The sequence below is a fragment of the Dermacentor albipictus genome, chromosome 4, assembly GCF_038994185.2.
Source record: "Dermacentor albipictus isolate Rhodes 1998 colony chromosome 4, USDA_Dalb.pri_finalv2, whole genome shotgun sequence".
Classification (NCBI taxonomy): Eukaryota; Metazoa; Arthropoda; class Arachnida; order Ixodida; family Ixodidae; genus Dermacentor; species Dermacentor albipictus.
In genome coordinates, this window is record NC_091824.1 from 89,221,445 (window position 1) to 89,247,354 (window position 25,910).

General features: G+C 46.1%; 1 protein-coding gene across 1 annotated transcript in view; it reads left to right on the plus strand.

The window, feature by feature from the left end:
- The first annotated feature begins 15,102 nt into the window (after positions 1–15,102).
- The window catches only part of LOC135917676 (solute carrier family 2, facilitated glucose transporter member 8-like), a 35,531-nt gene continuing 24,723 nt past the window's right edge, over positions 15,103–25,910 (plus strand). Inside the window, exon 1 of the mRNA XM_065451245.2 lies at positions 15,103–15,247. Within this exon, the coding sequence (XP_065307317.1) occupies positions 15,157–15,247 (91 nt within the window). The 5' untranslated portion in view covers positions 15,103–15,156. The remainder of the gene's footprint in view (positions 15,248–25,910) is intronic.

The window sequence follows — 25,910 nt, forward strand, 5'->3', positions numbered from 1 at the left end:
CTGCCTCCAGAGTTGCAGCCCCCTTTCTCCGCTTCCCCGGTGCCTTTCGCGTGACAGAACACGGCGCGCTTCCTCTCCGCTTTCCTCCCTTGCGCGCTCGAGATTGAGCAACCATCGTCGGCTCACCCTCGCGCGCTTTCGTTCACACATACGGCACGCGGCGACGATGTTATCGCCCTTGGACTATGTACGGTACATCACGGAGACGGCAGAAATGCGCCTGGAGTGTACATATAATTGCTATTACGATAAGTAGCACGACAAGGTGTCCCAAAGTTAAAAGCCGTCAGAGGGACACCCCATTAATATACAAGTTTAAATTTTAACATGTAGCAGTCAGTTACTTAGAGACATTATACATAACTTAAACAACACTATGCAATGAAGTATAGGAGTATACAGAAAAAGCATTAGCAATATAAAACAGTTAAGAAAAAATAGAATGAAAACAAACTGAAATAACATTGCACTAGGAGAATAAGATACACGCCATCAACCAGGCATATTTTCGAACAACCTTTTTTTTATATTAAAGATGAAAGTGAATGCAACGAGGAACGCGATTTCATTGCACATGTGTGCTATGCTAGTTTTATTTCCCTACCCAAAAAAAGTCACGGTTTCTCCCGAAAGTGAAGCATCGATTGCGATAGCAAATTATTGGACTGCTATACGAAGTGAGGATAGTAGTTTAAGCCGCCGTATGAACTTGTAAACTTAGGCATACTAACTAAATTAACAAGCACTACGTCACGCGCGCACACGCGACAAATACATCTTGGTCACTCGATCACCGCGGAAACTGGCTGTCAAGACATGGCGTGAGGAACGGCGGCAGCAGCAGCAGCGTGCTGTCTGTCGCTTCCACGCAAAGTTAGCGCCGAGAACACACTAGCACACACAAAGCTACGAGCCACCACCACCCAACGCAGATCGCTCTCAAGATGGGGCTGCGCGACCGCGCACAGCCGCCACGTGCGCAGTTGCAGCCGGAGTAGAACTTGGTAGAACGCCGCCCCTCTCCCCCCCCCCCCCCCCGTTGCCTCGCAACGTTGGGTGCCTACCTCGCAACATTGGGTGCCTGCTTCTCAAAGTTGGGTGGCTGCTTCGCAAATTTGGGTGGCTGCTTCGCAAAGTTGGGTGCCTGGTTTTGTTAGTACTGATAAAATTTTCAACAGTCGCCTCTTTGTGTAGATAGACGAAAAATGAAGATTGATAGATTATGACAAAACAAGTCGTAGAGAGGAAGGTTGCTTAAATTTTTATAAATGGGCTGAATGTTATAAGTCTTGCAATCTGGTTTTGTGTCAAACGGGCTTGACGTGTGTGCTGTATATGTTGCCTTAGGATGACACTCAGTAAGAAAGATGACTGAATGTAAGCGTAATATAGAGATAAAAGAATGTGGGGCTGGAAGTAGGAACGCGCGTTAATAACTGCACGAATTCCAAGAGAAACATTTTGAAGCAATGATCTGACATGAAGATCGAAGTTTAAGTGCCTATGAAGGGTTACACCAAGAAACTTTTTACTGCTAGACAAAAGCAGAACATGATTGTCAAGCGAAACTGCTAATCTAGAGCTTATGCGTAATTGGGGAAAATGGAATACCATAAATGTGGTCTTAGAAGGATTAATATGCAGCAAGTTTGCTTTAAACAAGGAGAGAACATGATGAAGATCGCTGTTAGATTTTTCATGAATAGAATTGTGAAATTTATCAGCAACGAAAATGGTAGTATCATCACCATATAGGAGACAATTAGAATTTCAAGGTACTGTGGGCAGATCATTAATGAATAAAAGGAAGAGTAGAGGTCCAAGAATAGACTGCTGTGGTACCCATTTGATTATTTTTATTTATTTATTTTTGCTGAAGGCCGATAATTGTTAGTTTCAATAATTTGACTAATTACTAACCTACTTGCAAATGAACGGTAAAGGTGGACTAAATTTAAGTTTGTGTAACGTGGTTAATGGATGGTGTCGAATGCTTTTCATCAAACTTTCAATCGAATTCGTTTGCCTTTCCCAGGAATTCTAGCCTAAGTGCATCCTTATTTAATGAGACCTTGGTCTGGGCGAGTTGGAATTGCGAATCCATGTTGGCTATCGATGCATAACATGCACATCAGGACAAAAAATTACTGCAATGTAAAGAGCGCTGTCAAAAAATAACCAGGACATAGATGGAGTGCTTTATATTCTAGTCATTTTTTTTTTAGCTCGCCTATTTAATATGCCGTTTCTCCATGTACTCTCCATCTACTTTCTCCAACATACTTTCGTCCTTCGTCGTCCACACTGTTAACGTAGTCTCTAGTGGTTAGTTTTGTGGCACAGTTGCTGATTTTCTCCAGTATGATGCATAGTTTTTTCTGAGGTAGCCAATGTCTTTTTAGAGCCTCCTATCATGAGAGTGCAAAAGGCAACTCTGTTAGATTAGACCTGCATTCGCTGACGTCTTCATTCGTGAGCGGTGGCGGATGCCAGCACGAAGGGCGAGCACGCGAGAACGACCCAAGATTGCTGGCAGCTTCGTGCGTGCTGCTTTCACACGTTCCCAATGGAAGTTGCGCAATGCGACTTGGCAGTAGCGTGAAACGTTCGCTTTGGGACACGCTTTCCGCTGCTGGCGCTTATCACGCCAGCGCTGTGACCAGAGTTGCAGATTGGCGACTCCGGAGTTGGAATGATTCTGGAATAATTCCACGTTTGCAAATACTTGGGATGCAATGATAACGTAATGATGGCACCATTCTGGCAGGTAGAGTGGGAATGGGAGCCCTATATCTAGCATTGAGTTGGAATGCGAACTCCTGGAGTGCTAAATATTGATATCAAGCGACACTACAAAATCAGTATATTTGCCTGTTGCAATAGACTAGACTAGGTCAATGCATTTGCATTTTTAAGTATTTATTCAATACGGCTCTTTCAGTATCTATAGTTACATAAGTGACTACATACGCATGCCGCCATAGTTATAAACAACATGGTAGTCTACACTTCTGATGACGCGGAAACGTTTCTTCCTTCGTTACACTGCTGAAATGCATTTACTTTTTGGTAAGGAGTAAAGGTTGTTAACTCCTTAGTTTTAGGAAACTCCTTAACATTTAGTTGAGCAGTCAAATTGCCAATAATCATTCGGTTTGGCGAGCACATGCTTGACCTACGACAAAGAGATGTAGGCCAAAAACAGTTGCACCCCGGGGCACCCTAGGCGAGTCCACGGCGATTTGTAAAATGCGCCATGTCTTTTTTTTTCGCCCGTTGTCAACTATCGGTTGCAGCGTTAAGCCTTGCTATCGCTTTCCGTGCTTCATCCTCAGGATGGAACTGCTTTTAGAGCGAAAGCTCTAGTATGCCATGTCTCTCAAGGTCATTCGTCGCGTCGCAATGACCTTGAGCCGCCGGAGGGCAGGTGTGACCTCACGCCACGTAATCCGCAGCGAAGAGGCGTCGCAGTTGCACTCACTCGGAGCCTCGCCGCTGCGGTAACACGTGACTAGGCGAGGGTTTAAAGGAACACTAAAGGTTAATATTAAGCCAACGTGGACTGTTGAAATACCATCCCAGAAACCTCGAAACGCTTGTTTCAAGCGAAGAAGAGACTTATTTTAAGAGAAAATGCGTTCTGAAGCGTTCGGGTACCTCTAGCGCAGTTCAAATCACCCGCCTTCCGATCGAGGAGTGTTGACGTCATGGTCTCATAGTGACGTTGCGGCGTCGGTGAGTAAAACTGCTCGTGCAGACGGCGCTACGGCTTTTCTGCACAAAACGCAAACGCGCGATCAGAAACAGAGCCAAGACATAGCCGACAGCAGCGCGAAAGCGGCACTATGGTGGCTAGCGGAAGGGAAAGCGCACGACGATAAGCTGGCTCTTTATTTTATGACGCCAACTTCGACGCTCGTTGCAATGGATGACCCTGACAACGACACATTGGCTCACGATGCTGGGCTTGGGTTCAGCAATTTAAGCACTGATGAACGTGACCTGCTGCTGAAAGCTCGCGCTGCCGGCGTCGTTGCGTACTACTACGACGGCGGCCTGCTTTGAAAGGCACTCCACGCGACTTCAGTAAGTCGGCGTTGAACTCGTAATCCTCTGGACGAAAGTGCAGCGAGCACGCTACGTGATTTTTCGGCTCTTTGCCAGCGCTCTGTGGCAGAGATACGGCACTTAACCACTTCGAACGGAGAGGTTCACTCGTTGGCACACAGTGATAAGTAAAGTTGGATTCGCCGCTGCAACTGCCCTTAGCCAAGTTCCGCAGACCGTTCGCGCATCCCACGACATCACATGGACGTGGCATTCTCGCTGCTTGTTCCAAATGCAAGTTTCGCGAGCCAGCAGGACCACCACAGCACGACGCGATAAAGAAACAACTGAAACTCCAAAGCGCGCGCGGCGCAAAGTCGAGCGCGCAGAGTCGAGCGAGAACGAAACCTTTCGATCACCCATACCACTCAAGGGTAACTTCAATATGTTATTTTTTCTCAGAATCGAATAGAAGTAGACAAGTAGCATTTTCTTTCGTCTTATAAGCTAATGAAATAATATTTTTAATACGAGTAGTTGAGTACTAGTGACATAAATTATGATGAGGAGTGCCTTCGTCATCGGGCTATAGTACCGGAATGTCGTGTCATGCATTTATCTCAATTTCTCGGTTACAAAAGATCTGTTCGCGATTATATGGACGCTTTAGACGTTCTAGAGAATTGCTTTATCACTTTAACTTGACTTTCTGGTAACCTTTAGCGTCCCTTTCCCAGCTGCTTCGCCGGCGCTTGGTCGCTGTCTCGCCATGGATGGCGCGCCGGCTGGGCCATCTGTGCGTGCGCTTCAGCACAAGCGACAGGCTGAATCCAAGCATCCAGTGGATATAGCTAGACGGCAGGCTGCGAAATCTCATGCAAAGGCATAGTTGGCTGCTGAAATACCGGGGCAAACGGAGGCTAGATTAGCACGTTAAGCTATCAAGCGCGGAAGCTTGCCAAGATCGACGCTACTGCAACCGGCGCTATCGTTCAGCAACACGAACCAGGAGACAAAGTCGTGGATACAAGTAACGCATCCCACAGCGAATATTTGATGAACCACACCTTTCGGCTGGCGGCATGCTCGACTGCGATGGTCAGGTTTCATCGCGACTTCGTGAACAACCCGTTCGGTTGTCTTGTGTAACGTGTGTGAAAGAATGTGGCCTAATTTTCACGACACTATGTGCATAGTCTTTGCAAAACTAAGCCAAACAGACCTTTCGCTCGTGATAACTAGGTTTACAAGAGTTAAACCTCAGAATTTTTTTCTTCTTTTTTGTCAGACATTCTGCGCAATGGCCACTGCATTTCTACAACGAAGCCGTTATGAGGAAGCTTTAGCTCGGCGCCAACTCTGATACAGACGTGCTCTTATGAGACAACCGGTGGACTAACCTTACTTTTCTTTGCATTTGAGAGAGAAAGATATATTCTAGCAAATGGATCATGATTTTTATTGAACCCAGACTGGGCACAGAGGCATTCTAGGGATGTTTAATGAATATTCTTGTTTGGACGTTGGGGACGCCATAAGGATGTATTAAATGATCCTAAAAGCTCTCATTGAAACACTGAAAGAGGTCCTATGAACGCCCCAGCTATGACTTCCTTTTTTCGATGTCGTTGGGACATTATTCGGAGGTGGAATATCGGCGTAGGACTTATTATGGGTGTTATTACTAACTTAATTGTTGATGCTACACTGTGGCTTGGTTGTTGAGCTCGAGCGGCAAGTCGCGCGGCAATTTTGCGTGCACTTGTGTGCTTCTTTCCCACTCGAAAAAAAAAACATCTTTATGTACCACGTGTTTAGCAGCAGAAAGCTGTATCGGGAGTTTTTCATGTAGCTTTACAATTTTCTCATTACCACTTTTCACTTAATTAAGTTAATTAAGACTAATTATCTAATTAGGTGGAATGAAAGAAACAGTTTGAGTATCTCCAAACGACCTGCAAACAACATTACCTTTGTTGTGTCTAGCTACGTGGCACTTGGATATTTTTAAACTCTGGCTAAAGTTGGCTGGGACAGTCAGCGAACAGGCTATGATACCAAGAGGTGTCATAATGCGAAGACGTGGGTTCTTATCGTGCCTGCAGCTAGTTGTTTTTTGATCCACTGTCATTTCATCTATTTATCATTTCTTCAGTTAAAATCTACAAATAATTGCCCTTATGCTGCTCTTGGTGCCATTACCTATTGGCTTATTATGATTGTGGATTGTGAGTACTAAAAATCGGTCCCCTCGGCTTCCTCACTTGCCGTATACATATATATATATATATATATATATATATATATATATATATATATATATATATATATATATATATATATATATATATGCGTGTGTCTGCGTCAAGCGGAGGGGCGATGAGCACGCCACTTTTTGCTAAGGTGGTAGACTATAACCCGTTGTTCATTTATTGTAAAAGGGGCGTATTCGTGAATACATGAGAAAATACCAAACGCGGCATACAAGAGCGCTCGTGTTTGTCTCTTTTGGTGATAATGATGACCTTGATGTGTTTTGCGCATACCCGCTGACGGGGATCGCCCAAGTCTGGCAGGCTTTACATGTGTGTTCAGGTAATAACTTGATAAATCTATAATTTTGATGAATAAATTGAAGCGAGAAATTTTCAAAACGATTCAGCGGACAGTCCTTCAAAAAAGTGTATATAACATAAATGAGGCAATAAAGGCAAAATGGGGCAAAATGAAATGAATAATATGGTTAAAAATGAAGTCGGTTTGATTCAATAATGAATTCTTCTATGGCGATACATACATTCCTGTGCGATCGCCCAAGCTCAAACGCTCCGAAGGATAGCAGTACCGGAGTGTTCCATGGCAGGCCGAGCTGTCGCACTGTAATTTCCTAAGTCCACTGTAGTTCCACTGTAGTTCCAAAGGTAGGAGAAACGCCGGAATTCCAATAGGTTGTGTTTAATCGTTTCTAATGAGTTGCAAAAATGGCACAAAAGGGAAATTGCCAAATCAGATCTGTGCATGTAATATTGATGGGACTCGACAACGCAGTCTCGTTAATGTCACTTCTGTCTGTCTACTTTTGCAAAGGGTAAGCACAGGACCGCTGATAGAAGCCTTGGCCAAGCTGTCTGACGCTTCGCTCATAAATATGCCTTTGTTCCCAGGTACCCACATTAAACGTGAACTCCGCAAATGACTTGGAGCCAGCGAATAGAAAGTGTTTAATATATTCGATTCGCCGCGAGCAGCAAGTGAAATGCACAGCAATAAATAGTCTGTGATTATTAGCGTGGTTGTCCTAGCAGGAAGCTTGTAGCTTACGCAAAGCTAGGACAACAGCCACGAATTCCACTGGAAATATTGGAGTGAAGTCGGGAAGCTGAACAGAAAAAGACCAATTCAATGATGGATGAAAAACTTTATTATTATGAAAAACTTTATTATTATGAAAAACTTTATTATTACCAATTCAATGATGACAAAAAAAATTCCAACTCCGGCCTTTTCCTCACTCCGCGAAGCATCTGTTGCTGTAAGTACGTTTGTGTGGAGGTGATTCAAGCGATCCTGGAGTAAGCCGTTTAGAATATGCGAGCGAAAACTGCTTTGCATAGTTTAGGTATATGTCATCATAAGTAATAACCAATGAATTTGAGATGCTGTTTACCGTTATTCCATCATTTATATATACATCTAACGGACTCAATAACGGTTGTACTATAATCACTTGTGGCGTGTGAAACCGAGGCCATGAGACTCGAAAAAGATTGGGCTGGTTGGTTGATAAAGATTGACTAGGACCTTCTTAGTGGGGATTCATAGAGCCTTATGACTGTTTGAACGGTGACTATTTTGAATCTCATTTCAAGAGAAGGTATTTGTGATTCCTTGTACAGCACAGCGTTTACTACAAACTTTAGTAACCCCAGAGATAAGCGAAGCGCGCTTCCCGTTCCAGCAAAACTATAGTGGACGTAGCTTATAAGCAGAGGCGCCGGATAATAACACACAACCGAACTCTAGTATAGGTCGAATATACATGCGGTAAATCATTATGAGTGTGCATCTGCGTATTCCCCATCGATTATTGCTTATCCTTCTTAATATACCCATTGCGCGGAAAGCTTTTGAAGTTATATGTTCAATATGATGACGCCAGTTAAGATTTCCATCATACATAATTTCAGGGTTCTTGATTTCTTCCGCTTGCGGTATAATGGAATGGCGATATAAAAGGGATGTGATAACTTGGTGTTGTAGAGGAAAGACAAGAACGGCACTCTTATATACATTAAGGGACAAACGGTTACTGTCCAGCCATGATTCTAGCTCGCATAAGTATTCCTGTAAGCACTCGTACAGTGACTGAATATCAATTGCCGAAGCAAGAAACGCTATATAATCAGCGTAAGCGCACGTGCTTACATTCTGATCATAAGGAATGGAGCTGAGTAAGATGTTGAACAAAAACATAAAATAAAATAAACATAAATAAGATTGCGCCTTGGGGAACCCCGCGCGTTTGAATTTTCCCGATGAAATTCCACTTTGTGCACAGTAAAACTCCCTGCCCTGCAAGAATTCAGCAGTCCGCGTTACTAATTAATCAGATAATCCAATATCCTTCATCCTCTTTATAAATATAGGGTATTGCACACTATCGTTTGCTTTAGAAATGTCTAGTGTAACTAGAGCTGCACATTGGTTTTTGGTAACGAACCAACTGAATTCGGCTCTCAGGTCGACGTGTGCGCACCTAATTGATATCCCTGGTCTAAATCCAATTTGGCAGGAGCTCAATAATTCTCTTGTGGTCCCAAACTTAATCATACGTGCGCCTAATGATCTTTCTATTATATTACGAAATTTTATGTTAGAGAAATAGACCGAATATTGTCTAGAACATACCCTTTGGTTTGGTCTTTCAGGAGTGTAATCATCTTCGCGATTCTCCTCGCATGAGGGATCCGGGCATATTGTATAGAGTAATTTACGGCATCTAACAAGCCCTTAGGAGCGACATCAAAGAGAAGTTTAATAATCTTATTTGTGAAGCCATCGAGACCTGGGGCTGCAGCCGGTAAACATGAAACAGCTTGGGACAATTCTGACATAGAAATCTCTTCGAAATATTCTGATGCGACCTATCTCTGAGGAGAGAAGGGAAAAGAGGTAGCGAATCGGGTCTCCAACCCTCTCGCAATTACATCTAGAGAGTCAGCTTTTCACCTGTTGTTAAAGCTATTGACTCCAAGTTTAAGGGGCGCGGCATCATTTTTTGGGATCTTAAGAACCGAAATAATCCACGCTTATTATTTGATTTTGAAAGAAATTTGAAATGACGGACATTGTAATAATCTTTTTCCTTAGATACCGTTCTTTTAAACATTCAAGGAATAAATGTATAGTTGCTTCAGTTTTTCGGAAACTGGTTATGCATGAGTTGTTTCCATGCAGCTTTACATCGCTTGTAGTCCCACGAACAGTCGTCGTTCCACCAGTTTGTAGAAGCAGTGTCTTTGCGTGCTTTCAAGTGGAACTCTGACCTTTTGCGCGAAGTATCTAACATTGAGCAAATATCATCAGCATTCAATGAATAATCTTTAATTGATTTGAAAGTGGTCTGCAAGCATTTTTTTTTAATGTATGGTAGTTCACAAAAGAGTGCATGCGAGCGTACACGGTAGACTGCGGACCTACCACTTCAAACACAACTGTAAAATGATCACTGTTTTTCCCAACATCCACCGTTTCCCATGCGGATAGGGAAGGACCTGGACCCGAAAATGTAAGGTCCAGCACAGATCTAAACTGTCCGCGAATAGGTGTAACTGCACCCGAATTTTGACACGATAAGTTATTAGTTGTTGCCCACTCCCATAGACGCTTTCCACACTAGTCTGATCGGGATCCCCATACTATCTCTTTACCGCATTTTGCCAAAATTGAGTCTAGGGAGCGTGTATCCGGCACACCCGAAGGAAAGTGTATATTGACCAATGAGAAATTGCTACTGCCAGGGAGAATCATTGCTACTGCTAGAATTCCATATTCTGGAGACATCATCTGGAATGATATATTTGCCCTCTGGCCAAAACTTGCTTGAGACCATAATTAACAAGCCCCCACCTCTAGACGGGTGATCTAGGCGAAAGGACCTAAAATTGCGCAAACAAAATAGTTTCAGGTGATAACCGAGTTTCCTGCAGTAAAATTACATCCAGAGAAATTTGAGAAGATAGAACGTTTAAATAAGTGGAAGCAGTGAATATTGATCTGCAGTTCCTCTGCAGCACCCTCACCTACCTTCCAGTGATGAGAGAACCGCATAGGCAACAGCCTCCTCCAATATATTACATTTCGGGTTTACTTCAGGGAGGATTTTCTTAGATTTACCCAGTATGAAGAGTAGCCTCCAGGGGAGAACACCTCCATTTTGAGCCCTCACGTCCATTTCAGTGTTTCAGGTATCCTGATAATCAGAGTTGTCTGGGCCCGTAGTGACCTTGATTGAGTAACCTGGAACAGGCCTGACTTGCTTTATGTGAGTTGTGGACGCAATTTCCCCATCCTCCTGAGAGTGGGGTCAACTGACATTCATGTCAGTGTTTATTGGCTGAGCAGTAGCCGTCGGTAATAATTGTGCTAACTGTGAGGATACCAATCCACTAAAGCATTCCGTGACACTTTCTACAATGCGCTCCATAATTTTAGCCATAGACTCTTCAATAGCTTGTGCGATTACTTCTGACAGGCTTTTGCTGTCACACTCGCATAACCATGGGCTCTTTCCTTTACCGCCGCAATGGCCTCTCGGCGTGGGCAACGCCTTTTGTCCATAGCTTACACTATTTGAACTTCCTTAGCCCTAGCAGGGCAGTTTGAGCAGTCAGCCTTGTGGGCTCTACCGCAGAGGCAGCACGAGTCCGATTGAGCCTATAGCCGTCAATAATGGGATAGCTCCCGCCGCAGGCGCTACAACGAAGGCTGGATTTACAACCATCCATGCTATGACCATAGCGCCAACGACTGCGACCTTGTAATGGACGTGAGGCAAGCGGGTCCACTCTGAAGATTAGGGGCCAGAAATTTATCTCAGTAGGGCAAGATGTACCTGCGAACGTGGCAATTACTGACTCGGTATAGAAAGTGTATTGTCCACCATTCTGTTGCATCGGTGAACAGCAATTACCCTAGCCGCGGAGAGCTTTTCTAGAGTCTCTGCTGGACTTAAATTGGAGTCCGCACCAAGAACTATTCCTTTAGTGCAAAAAGATGCGAGGTGATGAAGGCACTCACTTGCATAGATGCAAACGATGAGCACTTAAGTAGGTCATACACGCACGCCTGGTCTGACGAACGGCAAACAACCCCACCTCTGTCAAACTGTCGTACATCAGTGATGTGCATGTAGTGATGCGTGGCCGCCTGAAGTTCCGCATGTACTGCCTTCGGGTTGTTGAGCCGGATGGGTCCTCCATGAAAATTTAAGGCACCAGCGCCATAGGAATGCTGCACATCCCACTACGAAAGAGAGCTTCAAGAGCCATTTGATCAGGTGGTAGGGAGGCCGACCAAGGCGGAGATTGCCCCGGGCCGTCTCCTAGCGAATGTTTCGACATTTGTGGCACTATCTCCGTATCAAACAACCTTCCCTCAAAACACGACTTGGCACCTACAAAACTGGATTAAATCCGCCCGACACTTAGCCAAAACCCCAAGAGCTCACTGCTGCGATCCAAATTGGCTGCTCTTCTCTTTCGGTGACCACAAGTGCTGTGCTTTTACAACAACATCTTCTTTCTTTTTTCGTGTGTGTGTGTGTGTGTGTGTGTCGCTGCGCGCGCGCGCGCAGCGATATTGGTCGGGGCATATAAGGTTGGACGAGGACAGAAGGCCCTCGACATTGTCCCGGACTGCACTCTTCAAGGCACCGCTACCTTTCAAAAGTGGGGATATACCCGAGCCGCCCGTGCACCTGAGTACCATTTTTGGATATATGGTCCCCACCATAGATCCTTGTTAGTTTTCATCGTACAAACCAACCATACATGTATGCATAACTTGTACGCACCAAACGTTCTATGCCGCAGAGCAAACTTTCGAAGAAAAAAAAGGGGGGGGGGGGAGGAATATGGTTATAACATGAGAAACTACAAATTCCTGTTAAGCAATCCGATTGTATAGGCGATTACCGTCGCAAGTTTTCTCTCTTCTAGCGTGTGCATGCTTGTTTATATATATCTACATTTCGCCAAATCTACGCTCCGCCCTTGGTGTTCTCTACGGGGAACCGTCTTTGACCCCGTCTGTCACGACGGTTGTCAGCTGTGCACTCCCTGTTCCTTCACTCCACGCTGCAGTGGGCCCCTCCGCGCTTCCTTAACTATTCACATGCATTATAACGAATTAGGCGCCAAGTAAAACAACGGACGAAGGAAGGAGACACGAGACAACAACGTATAGGCGCCTACGTGGTTGTCTCGTGTCTCCTTCCTTCGTCCGTTGTTTTATTTGGCGCCTTCGTTGTTATCATGCATAACCAACTCGCCCACCAGCACGCGCTCAGTGACATTCACATACAGACCCTCCTGGTTGTGTCGGACTGCTGCATGTTTTTTTTTTTTTTCATTTTTGCTGAGGCAAGACGCCTTCTCATCGTGCCCACGCAAGGTTATAGTCGAAAGAAATACAGCAGATCCATCGAGTTGGGATCTGTACGCCTGAGCATTGTGTGAGTACATGAAGAGTCGTAAAACACACACGAGCGCGCGCAGGGACCAGAACCTGCTGGTGATGATGTATGGAATCCAGCTACGGTGATGCGCGCCTCTTTCCCAGATCCCACGCAGCTGCATTGTGGGCACGGTAAAGATCACCTGGTGGTCAAAATTAACACGGAGTTCACTACACAGACACTACCGCGTGTATCATAATCAAACCGTGGTTTTGGCACGTAAAATCTCGGAATTCAATATATTCTTCTTCTAGCTACGCAGTGCGCTCTGTCTCCCTGGCATCTTTCGCTGCCTGTCCTGCGGCCTTCAGCCGGTTTTCTCCTTCTAGCTGGGCAGTGTCCATATGGACCAGTGCACAGTATGGCGTGGTGTGGTGTGGTGGGGTGGAGTGTGCCTCTACGAACATGCACTACACCCATTTTAAGATTGGGGCTTGTATCATCATCAACCAGTGTGCTTTGCCGGTTGCCATTTCATGCTTACATCTACTCCAGATTGCGGTAGAGCCGGCAATTTTTTTCGCATTTCGCCTCCATCGAAATGCGGCCGCCACGGCCGCGGTTTGATTCCGTGACCTCGTGCTGAGCAGCGCAGCACCATAACCACTAAACCACCGCGGCGGGTAGAAGCGCCTGAAGCAGGCGCCAGGCAGCGTGGCGCCATCTATCGAGGCCGCGCCAAACCCGCGCCGCGGAACTCGCGGACCGCTGGCGTTCAGCGCTCAGCGCCAGAAGATGACAAGGGAGTGTATAGTGCCCTGTATCTGCTTTTTGAACGTCGATACTGGAAGTTAATAAAACTTAAGCGTACTAGAAGTTACAACTTGAGTAATTGTGTAAGCAAACATTAGGAAGAACTCGGAAGCAATATTTTTGTATCTTGTTTGGGCAGTAACTAGTGTGTGTAATGCGGTCCTTTACAAAGGTTTGGGGGCAGAGACCGCATTTTTAATTTTTACTGGTTGCCCGGATGATCTAGTTTTGTTCTCGCAGTTCTCGTTTTAGCGCCCAGATAACAGCTCTAGCTTTAGGATCGAGGTAACCTGAAGGTCACCGACAACGGGAGCTAAAGTATGTCATGCCTCTTAACAGGATTTTACTGATGTTTCGGTCGGAGCCCAGCCGAAACGTCAGAAAAGTTCTATTTTTCCTACGCGCTTCTATTCTTAGAACCGTATATATATATATATATATATATATATATATATATATATATATATATATATATATATATATATATATATATATATATATATATATATATATATATATATATACGGATATATATATATATATATATATACCACATGACCGGCTTCGCACACATACACTTCTTTTCCACTTAGGCACTCCTAATGCTAACCAATTAAAAGATTACCGCGCAAGAAAGTTGCCTGTTCGACTCAGCTATGCGCAAGGTAACATGTATTTTATAAGCACTGATATTACGTTTCAAAGTAACGAGTTCGGTACACTGACGCAGTTTGTGTTGCTGGCCGATATTTCCGTGATATTTTACACAGACCACGTCGCCGCTCGCTGGCCTTCTTCAAGGCCTTGAGGAACGCTCCTTGAGGAACGCTCCTTGTTTCGCTGTAAAACTCCGGCTCTCCCGGTGGTGAGCTGCTTAGAATGAACGTGATCGCCGCAGGCAACGAACCAAACGAATCCCGCTTGGTTCCGCGCGTTTCTTGTGAGCGACACGTTGTCAGAGACGTTCTGTCGGCACGAGCACTTCCAAGTTCGTGCGACGGCGACGCTCGCCCAACCGCGCGGCCGAGAGCCGGGCTGCGCGGTGACTCAACCTGACTCAACGTACACGTGTCGGTCGACTCGCCAGCATGCAGCTGGCGCGTGCTTTGCGTACAGGCGCTTTGTACACCTCCTCGCCGCGTACGCACCGTTGTTGTTTCGCGACCCAGGGAACGGCCTCCCCGCGTTTTCTGCTACCACCGTACGTGGAGCGGACAGCTATCCAATCGTCGAATGGAAGGCAGTCGCACCTGTTGGCGGCCCGGGTGCGTCTGCTGTGCGCACAGTAGCAGTATAGCAGCAGCAGCAGCAGCTTCGCGCGCGTGCGCCTGGGTGTCACTGGATGCTGCAGGAAAACGTTGGCTGCAGCCGCTTAATTGGTCTGCGCTTTGAAGATGTGTGCAACCGGTCGTCGACGGGGTTGTTCTTTTCTTTTTTTTTTCCTTGCCGCTTTCGTCACCAGCTTCCGGCTTCCGGCGAGAGCAGGCGAGGGGAGGGTACGGTGCGACGGCTGGCTCTATTGCGGGGCGATATGAGCGCGCGGAGTCAGCATGGCCGTCGACAAGCTCGGGGCGCGTGCTGCGAGTTAGCTCAACGCCGGAGGTCAGCGACAGTCGAAGATGGGCGCCGTGACAACGCCTCGGGAGGCTGCTCTCCAGCTGGAGCCGCTCATGTGCCCCTCCAGCGAGTGCGGTCCACAGCCGGCGCAGGGTATGCTTGCCGGGACATTTAAAACGCGTTCCGCGCGCACAGAGGCGAACGCAACAGTGTTGGTGTTTTTTGTCGCGCGATCATTCGTAGTTCGAGAAGCGTGTCAACATTATTGGTTCGAAAGTTGAGGGAAGGTGAAGCGCAAAAAAAAAAAGAAGAAAGGGGGACAACGTACGAGAGGAAACAGACAGAATGGACTTCTCGGTCAGTTGTCTTACGCTCAACTTTGTCTCAGTTTTCGAAAATGCACAAATTGGCCCAATTATTTTTATTAACAACTATGTATAGTATACGAACGGTTGCGTCTGAGGACCGTGCCTCTCATACAGACCACAAGGTCGCTCGCCGGCGCAAGCTTGATGACAGAACCGTGTCCCATGTGTGCTCATATAGGGTGTCCCAGCTAACTTTTAGCCAGAGTTTAAAAATATGCAAATGTCACGTAGCTGGACAGAACAAAGGTAATGTTGTTTGCCGTCGCTTGGAGATACTCAAACTATGTTTTTCATTTCGCCTAATTAGATAATTAGTCGAAATTAATAATTAGATATAATGCGCGCAGCACTGAATGCTCGCACTTTCACGCTCTATAGACATACTTCAAGATCAGAACCTCAGAGGAGTGCGCTGTTTCAGTGTAGTCGTATACATCTCAGAAACAGGACATTCCTGTTTAGAACGAACACGCACAGGTGGCACTTGCAACGTGGTTTATCGCGCGTTTACGCGCACGGATGTTGTCGATCAGCTGCGGTGGATCAATAGCTACGGCATTTTGCTGCTGAGCACGATGTTGAAGGTTCGATTCCTGCGGGCGCGGAGGCAGGGTTGCTATGGGAGAGCGCTGCGAAAACGCTCGTGCACCGAGCTTTGTGTGCGAACGTTGGTGAATTCCAGATGGTTAAAATTAATCCGAAAGCCTTCACTCTGCGCCTCTCTGTATAGTTCCTGTATTGCTTTGGGGCAGGCGCTAGGTTGTTAATTAAACGGGTCCTGCAACGCCGTTTTTTGGCGATACCATATTTGCTCTAGATCTGTTCTGAGCGTCTCGTAGAACACAGAACAGAGTGAATTGTGAAAGTTTACCCCACGCAAAGCCTAGTTATCGGTCAGCGGAAATTCGAAATGCAAGCAAAATGAGAGTTATGCTCCACTTGAATCTTCGCGGCTTTAAGGCGCCCCTTTCACTCTCCCACAACGTCATATGGTCATCAGCGGAAGTCGGCTGTGCCTTGGTTGCCAAGCCTGCTCGTCCTGTTGACGGCGTTCCATGGAAGGCCCTGCGTTCTTTCGGCGCGCTGTAATCTAGTTGGCCATGGCGTCACCTTTATGGTTACAAAAGCTTCCGCGAGGCGGCCGTAGGCGCGCCAAAATGCTCGACACGCGATGAGTCGTTTCCGTAGTTGCAACGCCCTGCTCCTGGCTGTACAATACTTAAGATCGTTGCAACACGAAATGCCGCGGATCTTCTTTTTTTTCGCAGCACTCGCAAGCATCGCGTGAACGCAATCGCACATTACACCTTTTTAAGCGACCATATAATAATAATAATAATAATAATAATAATAATAATAATAATAATAATAATAATAATAATATGATGATGATGATGATGATGATGATGATGATGATGATGGCAACTTTATTGTGCGGCCGAATAAGGAGGCCCCCTACTCTCCGTCCCCGGCACACAGGCCTTGAGGACGGGACCTCCGATGATAGGCGCTTTCCCACGTCACGTTCTGTCTATGAAGCGCACAAGATCGCCGCCTGGAGGCGATGCCATCGGTGCCGCTCAACAAGCTTTTCCCGGCGCGCTGCAGGGCGCCTTTAAAACCGTGAATTATTATCGGTCCGTGTCGTCTCTTGAATTCGTCGTGCGTAGAAGAGCTCTCCCAGTTTTTACACTGAAGAGCGGCCGCCGTAGGACTCGTGACAATGTTACCAGATAATTTTGGGAGTAACGTGTCCATGTTGCCACCGTTCTTCACAAATTTTAGTTTACGTTCGCGATTTAAGTACGTGTATGTGTTTCATGTGTTCCTTTTTTCTTGATCCTTGACAACCATGGTTGTCAAAAAAAAAATTATGGGGTTTGACCTGCCAAAACCGCTTTCTGATGATGAGGCACGCCGTAGTGGAGGACTCCGGAAATTTCGACCACCTGGGGTTCTTTAACGTGCACCTAAATCTAAGTACACGGGTGTTTTCGCATTTCGCCCCCATCGAAATGCGGCCGCCATGGCCGGGATTCGATCCCGCGACCTCGTGCTCAGCAGCCCAACACCGTACCCACTGAGTAACCACGGCGGGTCACCATGGTTGTCAAGTATCTAGTCAAGCCCTTTACGCATATAATGTAGTCCACTTCACTTCGCTCCGTTTGCAATGTGCCGCACGAGACAGATTGTCAGGGCCAGCCACGCTACTCACAGCGTTCTCTTCCTTATATAAACCGTGTACCTATATAATCCGGATACAGTATATCGACATGCGAAATGAAAACACGTATAGAGCGGCGCTCAAATTTCGCATTAGGGAGTATCGTAATCGTTGGGGAATTTTTTTTTCGAGATCATATTATGTTTCTTTCAATTTATTTTCAGCCTGAATCGTTGAATGAATCTTATATTTTATCATGTAATTTCGCATTCGTGTAGTCTGACTACTCACTTATTCACTTTTCTTTTGTTGCCAGTTTTACCTTTTTCTATCTATTCGTTTCATTCCTGTGGTTAATATTAATGTGTCGTTCTTTACAACTACTCAATACCGGAGTCATGGTTCATTCCCATTTATGCCTGCCGTGTTTAAGGATCACCGTCTGCGTCTCCGACGGTTTCGCACGCACTAGCATCCTGGGGAATCTGTTCCTCTATTTTATTTATTTATTGGCAGAATACTGCGGGCCTTCCTACAATTCCACCTCCAAGCTGAGGAAGAATTCAGCAAAGAGAAAAAAACATATCTGAGTTACGAACGTAGGCAATGGCGATATAAATGGGAAGAAATAAATGTTTCAATAGTAAAAACATTACGCAGAATGCGAACATAGATATGTAATAAAGAAATAGTGTCAATAAAATCAATATTCACATCATAAACATGTCGACGTCGTAACTAAACCGACAGCAAGGAACCACACAGGCGTATTGTAACTTAACAAGCTCAATAGTTAGAGTGTTCTCTGTTCAGGATGGTCAGCACATCGTGTGTGTCTTTTATACTCTCATGCAACATACGTGCACCGAGCATAAAGCATAAAACATAAAGCATAAAGAATAAAACATGAAGGTTTCTGAACGTGCTGCCGATGCTTTTTTTTTCTTCTCCCTCCCTCATTATATCCCGTCGGCGCGGCCCGTGACACGCGGTCGAAGCAAACTTCTTCCAGCTTATGCTGTATCCACGCATTCCTTGAAAACCGGATGCGGGTATAACTGTTTTTTGCCGAATCAGCTGGGGCGTCCAATAGATGGGTCTCGCTCTGTAGCCAGGTTGATTTAAGTGCGAGACGGGTCGATCGAACGTATGGTTCAGTTCAGGGTTGCATCTAGCGATCTAACAATTTCTTTGTGCCGTCTCAGCGATGATTAGAAACGTTGGCGGTCCCCGTGTGGGTATACTGTGGGCACGGAAGGATCGGTTTTCGCGTAGAAGGTGCGTCTGTGAATTCAGTGATATCGCATTGCAAGACGCGATTATTATAAAATTAGATACACAATGTTGCTGCAACTCCGTGAATGTCGTCAATAAGAATATATATATATATATATATATATATATATATATATATATTTACGAATCAACTGATCAGTCCATCGAACAAACAAGCAACCTATATCGTATTCACAGCACCCGATTTTGTTTCTCTCTCCGGTTGGCTTCCTCGCAGTTCAGCATGTGAGGGAAAGCAACGTTTCACTCCGGTATGTTTTGACCGCGTGGGATTGTTTAACGTGCAACTATATCTCAGTACACGTGCGTTTTTTTTCTCTTTTTCTTTTTTTGCATACCGCCCTCCTCGGAGTGTGGCTGCCGCGGCCAGGATAGAAAATGCGACCTCTTGCTCAATAGCGCAACGCCATATAGCCACTCGAAGAAAGAAAGCGTAGGAGAGCGCTTAGAACCCGGATCAGTTGAAGAGTGTGCGGCGGAAGTCACGTGGTGTTTTTCACAAAGGAGCACTGGTACTGGTGTGCCAAACGCCAGCGCTTGGCGACTGGCGCTTTTAGAACTATCCCTATTGAAAGCTTATACGCAGAATCAAATGAGTGACCACTCCATCTACAGAGAACATACATTAGCCTCACATATTTTCTCATCCCCTTGCCCCTCCCCCAGTACAAGGTAGCCAACCGGAGATAGTCTCTGGTTAACCTCCCTCTCTGTCCTTTGCATTTCTCTCTCTCTTTCTCAAACTACACTCTAATCACGCACATCCATGCTCTAATACCGTTAACGATATGACGTGTGCTACACTTTTGCGTAATCGTCCCTCTGTAAGACAGCCTTCCTCGCTGCGTGTGAGGGGGCTTAGCGATGAAATGCATGTCCCACTCCTCGAACATCGCTTAATGCATCCAACTATGCTGCTACCACCTTGGGAGTGGCAGATGGTGGAATGTGACATATCATTTCTAGAAGTTACAAAGCACGATTCAGAGCTCGAAATCTGAATGCATTTCCGAGAACTACAGTACATGCACTATTGCACAGAGTTCTACACAAACGCTTCGAAGTTACATGCCGCGGTGTCCTATGCAGCCGTCGACGCATCCTTCTCAGAATCCGATGAACTGCATCCGGAAACAAGTATCTTTACGGCTGAGGCCTATGCACTATCGTCGGCTGTGAAGCAAATGCGGAAATCGAAACTCCGAAAAGCAATTATATATACAGACTCCCGAGCATCGTGAAGGACTTGATGTTACTCTGTAAGCACAAAAATCCCGTACTTAATGAGCTCTATTCCATCTTGTGTAGAGCGTACATATCTAACCAGCATGCCATTATATGCTGGGTGCCTGGCCATAGGGGCATCGAGGGTAATGTTCTGGTGGACCAGATGGGCACGTCAGTTGCATCGCAAGCTGTTAATCATACCGCTGCTGTCCCTGTCACAGATCTGAAGCCTTTCTTACGAGAGAATTACGAAACCACTAAAGGCATGTGGAACGCGCTGACAAATAAGCTGCACGGGATAAAGCCACAGTTAGGTTTCTGGTCCTCTGCAACAAAAGCACGCTAAACACATGTCCTTTTCTGAGACGACAGAACAGGACACACATTTCCAGCCATAATTTTCTACTCACTAGAAATGAACCTCCAAGCTTTGGTACATGCAGAGAGAGGCTGACCGTCCTCCACCTCCTCCTGGAGTGTCGGAAACCGAACCTGAGAGAAAAAGACATTTGTTTTGCATACCGGCAGCACATCCCTCTTCATCTTGTAATGTTTCTCGGCCCATAACCGTTTTTTGGTCCTAGTACAGTCCAAGGTGTCCTGAAACATGTTGTCTTGCATGTTATTAGCCACATGAATTCGTAGCGCATCCTTTATTCGGAGGATGCCGCTGCGATAGTAGTTTTGTATAGCACATGCCTCCAAGCCTTTGCGTCTCAAGGGCACTGGTGAGGCAGTAGTGCTCTAGCCAATTTTTGAATCTGACATATTTTGTATATCGTATCATTTCTGGCAATGCATTTTAGTGCTCATAGTACACGCCATAGTCATCGCCATAGTCTTAGACGTAGACTTTACGCACTTTAAAGTGACTATTCTTTAAGGCCCCTTTTACAGCCACGTCACATCAACTTCATCAAATTCATCACTCCACTGCGAAGTCACTAACACTGGCATGGCGCTCTTTGGTCATGACTGACCCTTAAGCCACTAAACACAAATTCAACGTTGCCATAGCAACCGCGCTCCTGAAGCTCTCGCTGCTACTCTCGGCCTCTTAAAAGCGAGACAAAATTTTCCAGCCCGTGTCTTTCCATTCGCAGCACATTCCGTTCGCGAGACAGGCTGACTTTGGAGCGTGGTGTGTAAGCTTGAAACTTGTGTTTTGCGTCTGTGAGTGTGAGTGTCTGCCAGCACCAGACACTCAAGTAATCACGGCGCGGGTCTTCGTAGTCTTCAACGTGCCACGGAAAAACGCAGGAGCGCGTCTGCTTCGCTAAAGCTGTCACAGAATTTTCGCAGACTTTGTTCTGACGCGCGTCAGCAGCACACACTTCCGGCGGCTCGTAGCTATGCAAGTCCAAAGCCGTTCCTATCTGCTCCACCGAGCTGATTGGAGGCGGACAGGGAGGTGGCACACCAACACGGCTGCACTTCCGGCTTCAAAAACGTGACTCGGGGCCTCTCCAATTTTGTTTCTTTCCTCCATGTAGCCACTGAATTTCCACGGCGGGTAAAGCTTGCGACTGCTTGATGAAGATGGAGAAAGAAAATGTCTCTCTAGGCACGTACCATCACGTTTTCTTTGAAGCGCAAGCCAGGCGGTCAGGCTCAATGCGCAGTGATTTGTCGAGCGAGGAGGCCTTTGCTAGCAAATACAAAAAAAAAAAAATCATCGCTACCTCTCTGTAAGTGGCTGCCTGACAGCTGTTCATGACAGCTTCGAGGAAAACTGGGCCCTATGGTTGAGATGGTGCCGCGTTTAAATAGGGCAGTTTAAGGAAGGTATAAGCCGCTGACATCCTTTGCAAACGGGATCCCACCATGGACTGACCATGAAAGGGACATTTATCTCACCATGAAGCTTCGCATATAAAGCCTCCAAAGTGAGCCATGCTTAGTCCCGAGTTTCCTTCCCCTCACTCACTTGCTCAAGAAGGACTTGAGCCATAACCTAAAAAAACATTATTTTATTAGTCCAGGCCAACAGTTGTACGTGTATTTAGCAAAATATGTAGTTATATAATGTAGTTCTTGCGTAGTATTCAATTTACGAAGTACACAACAGACCACCCCGTCAAAAAAACAAAACAAGAAAACAAACCAGACGAAGGAACAATGCGCATTTGTTGTTGTCTTCCAAGCGCCGCCTCCCTTTCTTTTTCTCGCGAACTTCGTGAATTGGGGGTTCTTTGTTTTCCATGTGTGCTTGGTCTCACATTTTCTCGGCCTTTGTTTACGTCGCGTAGAAGCTGCCATCTCCTCTGTTGAGTGCAGGATGGTGCGTTCTACGTGACGCGTTATCTCCGTTTTGCCCAGGCACAGCTGCAGCAGAGCTACAGATTCGCAGATTCCGGTGTCTTGTGTGTGTACACACACGTATATACCTTACTTCTCCGGGTCTACGGCGCACGTCTCCTAGGGCGGTCCCGTTGTTATTCTTCGTGACAGCGTTTCCTATCGGAAGCGATGCTTACTCCGCATCGCGCTTTTCGCTGACGTTTCCGCCAGACTTTGACCTCGACGCTTGTAACTATCGGAAACCAATGTTTGTCCCCTCACGCTGCTCCCGGAGAGCGAGGCCCGAAACACCGCCGGGTCATGAAATCCATAGGAAAATTTCGAGGAAAGGAAGTGCGCCAGCACTCTCTTCTCTCGGGAGAGACACACAATACGTGTACACCGAGGGAGAGAGAGAGAAACAACTTTTGAAGTGCCTATCCTCGGGCCTTTCGGCGCAAGGAACAGGCCGTGGCTTTTGAGTTTTAAAAGTGACTCAAGATAACGCCGTGCGCTGCTAGGAAAGCTACCGGTGCCGTCAGCCATAGCGTTTCTCACAGTTGCCCAGAAGGAAAAAGGACGCTGCGGTGCAGTTGCATGTAGAGTTATTGAAACTTTAGTTGTATTTATACGAGACTGTCGTGAAGCGGGGGCTTCGAATTCGCGGTGTTCAATGCCAGGACGCACTGAAGATCCGTCTGGCGAACACCGCATGTCTCAAGAGTGGTGAAGTCCCTGCTAAAGCATAGTGTAAAAGGCAGATTTTTTTCTGTATAATCATGTGAATTTTTTTTCTTAATAAAGCAGGAGTTCTTGCGCGAGGTGTTCAATAGGTGAACGCCCTCTGTAGGCAGTTCACTCAAGTCGGCAAAAGAATTGAGTAGGCTCACGGTCGGCTTCATTTGCGTATATTTGCTATATTAGTTTACTTGTTATATGTTATGTGAAAGAAACAACACATTATGTATAACTGGGCAATCAATACCTTTTATAAAGGTTCCATTGCAAGAAGGCCTTAGTTCCGCATACATGACCATGTTTTTAGGGCAAGGAACATTCAAGATAAGTCGAACAATCCAATACCCGGTATTGCGATGGTGGCACAGTGACCGCTCGAAAACTCGCCAGTGCCGCCATATTTCTCTCTGGGCGGATATTGTTATTATTATTACTATTATTATTATTATTATTATTATTATTATTATTATTATTATTATTATTATTATTATTATTATTATTATTTGATATGAAAACAGACACACACACACACAGAGAGAGAGAGAGAGAGAGAGAGAGAGATGGAAATAAGGAAGGAGTAGGCTGGCAACTGCCACCGAAATGGGCACAAAAGTAGATGTTGAGAGGAACTGTAGCTTCAGCCAATCGCCAATGGGAAGTCTCGGAGAGATAAGACGGGCTTGCCCAATGTGCGCTGCTCCTTGTATGATTCTTACGGTGAAACAGCGTGGCACATAGGCAGATTATTGGCTAACGATAAGCGAGCCTCGTGCTTCTTACCACTAAGTGGTTGGCTGGTAGCTTTTAAGTACTCCGAATCGCGCAAATAAGACGGCCGGTTATAAGTGATTGTTCCGGCTAATCTGCTTTCTCGTTCGCATTCGAGCGCATTTTGTTGAGAATAGATCCCAGCGATATACGTTGTACGTGTCGATTCAAGACCGAAAAAGTAATTGTCGCACATGTACGGTGCCTCAATACGCTCATCTTCCCCCGCTCCGTGCAGGCTGGCGACATTCTGTGAACGGTTCGATGCCGAGAATAACCTCTCAAAAGGAGTTTTCTCTGCGCGCTCTACCATGTTCGAACCCAATCAATTCGGGTTGGCAGCTTTCTGTGCGTGATTTCTTCAGGCGTCAGCTTACTCTTCTTCGTGCAATATTTCTGCATGTAGGATAACTGCGGCTTTCGATGGACAGTGCAGCTTGTATCACCTTTAGCTGGATTTTTAGTATAACATATGTATTGGCCAAGCAGGATAATCAATTGGGAACACAAGAAACATGAAAATGCGTTACCTTAAATAAATATTTTAGTGCAACTGGCGGTGGTCTGCTCCGGACTACCATGAGTTGCGCTCCGCCTGTCGGAAGAGGCAGGACGTGAGTCCAGTGAACTTCTGAAGTAAAACACGCTGTGGGGCTAGTTGGTGCATAGCTTTCAATAGATGAAGCGCCAGTAGTGACGGCATACAGATGAAGCGGCTTGTTCTGTCTGTATTCCTTCCTGTGTGCCGTCACTATTGCCGCTTCATCTATTGGGAACTTCTGAACACTTTGTAATGTGGTGAACGTGGTTGCAATGTGGTGAACGAAGAGGAAAGTGTATAACAGCTGTGTCTTACCAGTACTCACCTACGGGGCAGAAACCTGGAGGCTTACGAAAATGGTTATACTTAAATTGAGGACGACGCAATGAGCTATGGAAAGAAGAATGATGGGTGTAACGTTAAGGGATAAGAAAAGAGCAGATTAGGTGAGGGAACAAACGCGAGTTAATGACATACTAGTTGAAATCAAGAAAAAGAAATGGGCATGGGCAGGACATGTAATGAGGAGGAAAGATAACCGATGGTCATTAAGGGTTACGGACTGGATCCCAAGGGAAGGGAAGCGTAGCAGGGGGCGGCAGAAAGTTAGGTGAGCAGATGAGATTAAGAAGTTTGCAGGGACAACATGGCCACAATTAATACATGACCGGGGTAGTTGGAGAAGTGTGGGAGAGGCCTTTGCCCTGCAGTGGGCGTAACCAGGCTGATGATAATGATGCTGCTGCTGCTGATGATGATGAACGTGGTTTAAAACATGGATACCGGACCTCAAAGAGCTGTGACGTATATGTTGACACATTTCTCTTCCATACACCGCTAAACGCCCCTGATTTTAGAGCGCAGCTATTAACCGCCCGTTCCTGCGGCGAGCGCCTGCGTTGTCCCTCGTAACCGAGTGAACGAGCACAGCGAAAGATGAAAGCGAACGTGGAGCACAGCGGGGAATGAAAGACGAGAGGAGGAAAGCGCATGAGGAGGGCATGGCGAGCGGGGGGTGAGGAAAAGCGTAGTGCGGCGACGGTGCTTACGAGATGGCGCTAGCGTTACGCGCGTCGTCTGCGACGTCTGTCGGCGGCGGCTGCTGTGAATCGCGCCCACGCGTCACCCACGCGCTGGCTCTCGTGATGTGCAGATTAGCGAGACAGTGGAGCCACACTTCGCTCCGTTTGCAGCGTGTCGCACGATACAGTTTGCTCCAGCCAATATATCGCAAAAATGAAAACGCGCAAGGGCTGTGCTCAAATTTAGCATTGGGGAGTATCGTGATCTTCGGTGAGTTTCTTTTTTTATTATTATTTTTCTTCACTTTCGCCATCGAAAGTGTTTCTTTTTTTGTCAGCCTTTCGCGACGCATTCACTCATACTCCAAATATGAAATTTTGCACAGAGACTGCAACTGGGCTTCTTACG